This window comes from Dipodomys ordii, unplaced genomic scaffold, assembly GCF_000151885.1.
Source record: "Dipodomys ordii isolate 6190 unplaced genomic scaffold, Dord_2.0 Scaffold195, whole genome shotgun sequence".
NCBI lineage: Eukaryota > Metazoa > Chordata > Mammalia > Rodentia > Heteromyidae > Dipodomys > Dipodomys ordii.
Genome location: NW_012267411.1, coordinates 665,740 through 666,906, shown reverse-complemented (window position 1 = coordinate 666,906; position 1,167 = coordinate 665,740). Strand labels below are relative to the sequence as shown.

The 1,167-nt window shown below is 40.9% G+C and overlaps 1 protein-coding gene across 1 annotated transcript in view; it reads right to left on the bottom strand.

The window, feature by feature from the left end:
• Cog5 (component of oligomeric golgi complex 5) overlaps positions 1-1,167 on the bottom strand; it is a 206,515-nt gene that overhangs the window by 26,322 nt on the left and 179,026 nt on the right. Inside the window, exon 17 of the mRNA XM_013034737.1 lies at positions 81-184. Coding sequence (XP_012890191.1) covers positions 81-184 — 104 coding nt within the window. The remainder of the gene's footprint in view (positions 1-80; positions 185-1,167) is intronic.

The window sequence follows — 1,167 nt, the reverse complement described above, 5'->3', positions numbered from 1 at the left end:
GAGAGGGGGAGAGGGAGAGGGAGAGGGAGAAGACAAAAGGCAGTAAAAAGACTAGTTAAAGTTTTGATAAAATGTTTTACCCAGAAAAATCTTCTTGATGCATGGTGATGATTATGGCCTCTATTGCATCTCCCACAGAAGTCAATAAGGGCTGCACAGCATTCCCCATAAGAGCATGAATCGTCTGACAAGGAGAAAAAAAAAAGGCAAAGCAAAAGTAAGAGAAACAAACAAAGAAATCTGCGGAAATGAAACGATTTTGACTAACAGTTTTCATATTCTTTCAAATGCAGACTATACATAGTTTAACTCAGCAGAACTCTGCTTCTCTCCCTAGTCACTGTCAGTAATGACTGCTGGAGCTTAAAATATGTAGAACTTAGCAATGAAAAACTCAACTCCCCCACTCCTCTCAATTTTTTCAAAAGGTTTAGTGGTAAAATGAGCCCACAGAGAAAGGGAGACATGTAAGAAGAGAAAAGTAGCTCTACTTACAAAGTGAAGAACATATGAAAATCAATTTTTGTTTCTCAAAAGAATGAAGCAAGAACAAAAGTAATCTTTAACAATCAGAACATCACCATATGCTTTTAACCAGAGTGAGTATAATAAGTATACTGGTGGTTCTCACAAGATGGAACAATTAGGCATTTCACAAATTAGGTTTCTGTTAAGAGTTCTGTATCAGAGACTCTCAACTATAGGCAGTTTTACTCCACAGCAAACATTTGGCAATGCCTGGATAAAATTTTAGTTGTCACAATCAGAAAGGAGACAAAAGGGCTGGGAAGGTGGCTCAGTGGTAGAGCGCTTGCCTTGCATGCCTGAGGCCCTGGGTTCGATTCCTCAGCACCACATAAGCAAAAAGAAAACAGCCACAAGTGGCACAGTGGCTCAAGTGGTAGAGAGCTAGCCTTGAGCTGAAGAGCTGAGGGACAGCGCCCAGGCCCCACGACTGGACAAAAAAAAAAAAAAAAAAAGAAGGAGACAAAAGTATGCTGCTAGCATCTAGTGACAGAAGACAAAGATATTGCCAAATTTCTTACATGATAGACCCCATGCAAAGAATTGTCTAATCTAAAATGTCTACATTTGGGCTGGGAAGTTGGCTCAGTGGTAGAGCGCTTGCCTTGCATGCCTGAGGCCCTGGGTTCAATTCCACAGCAC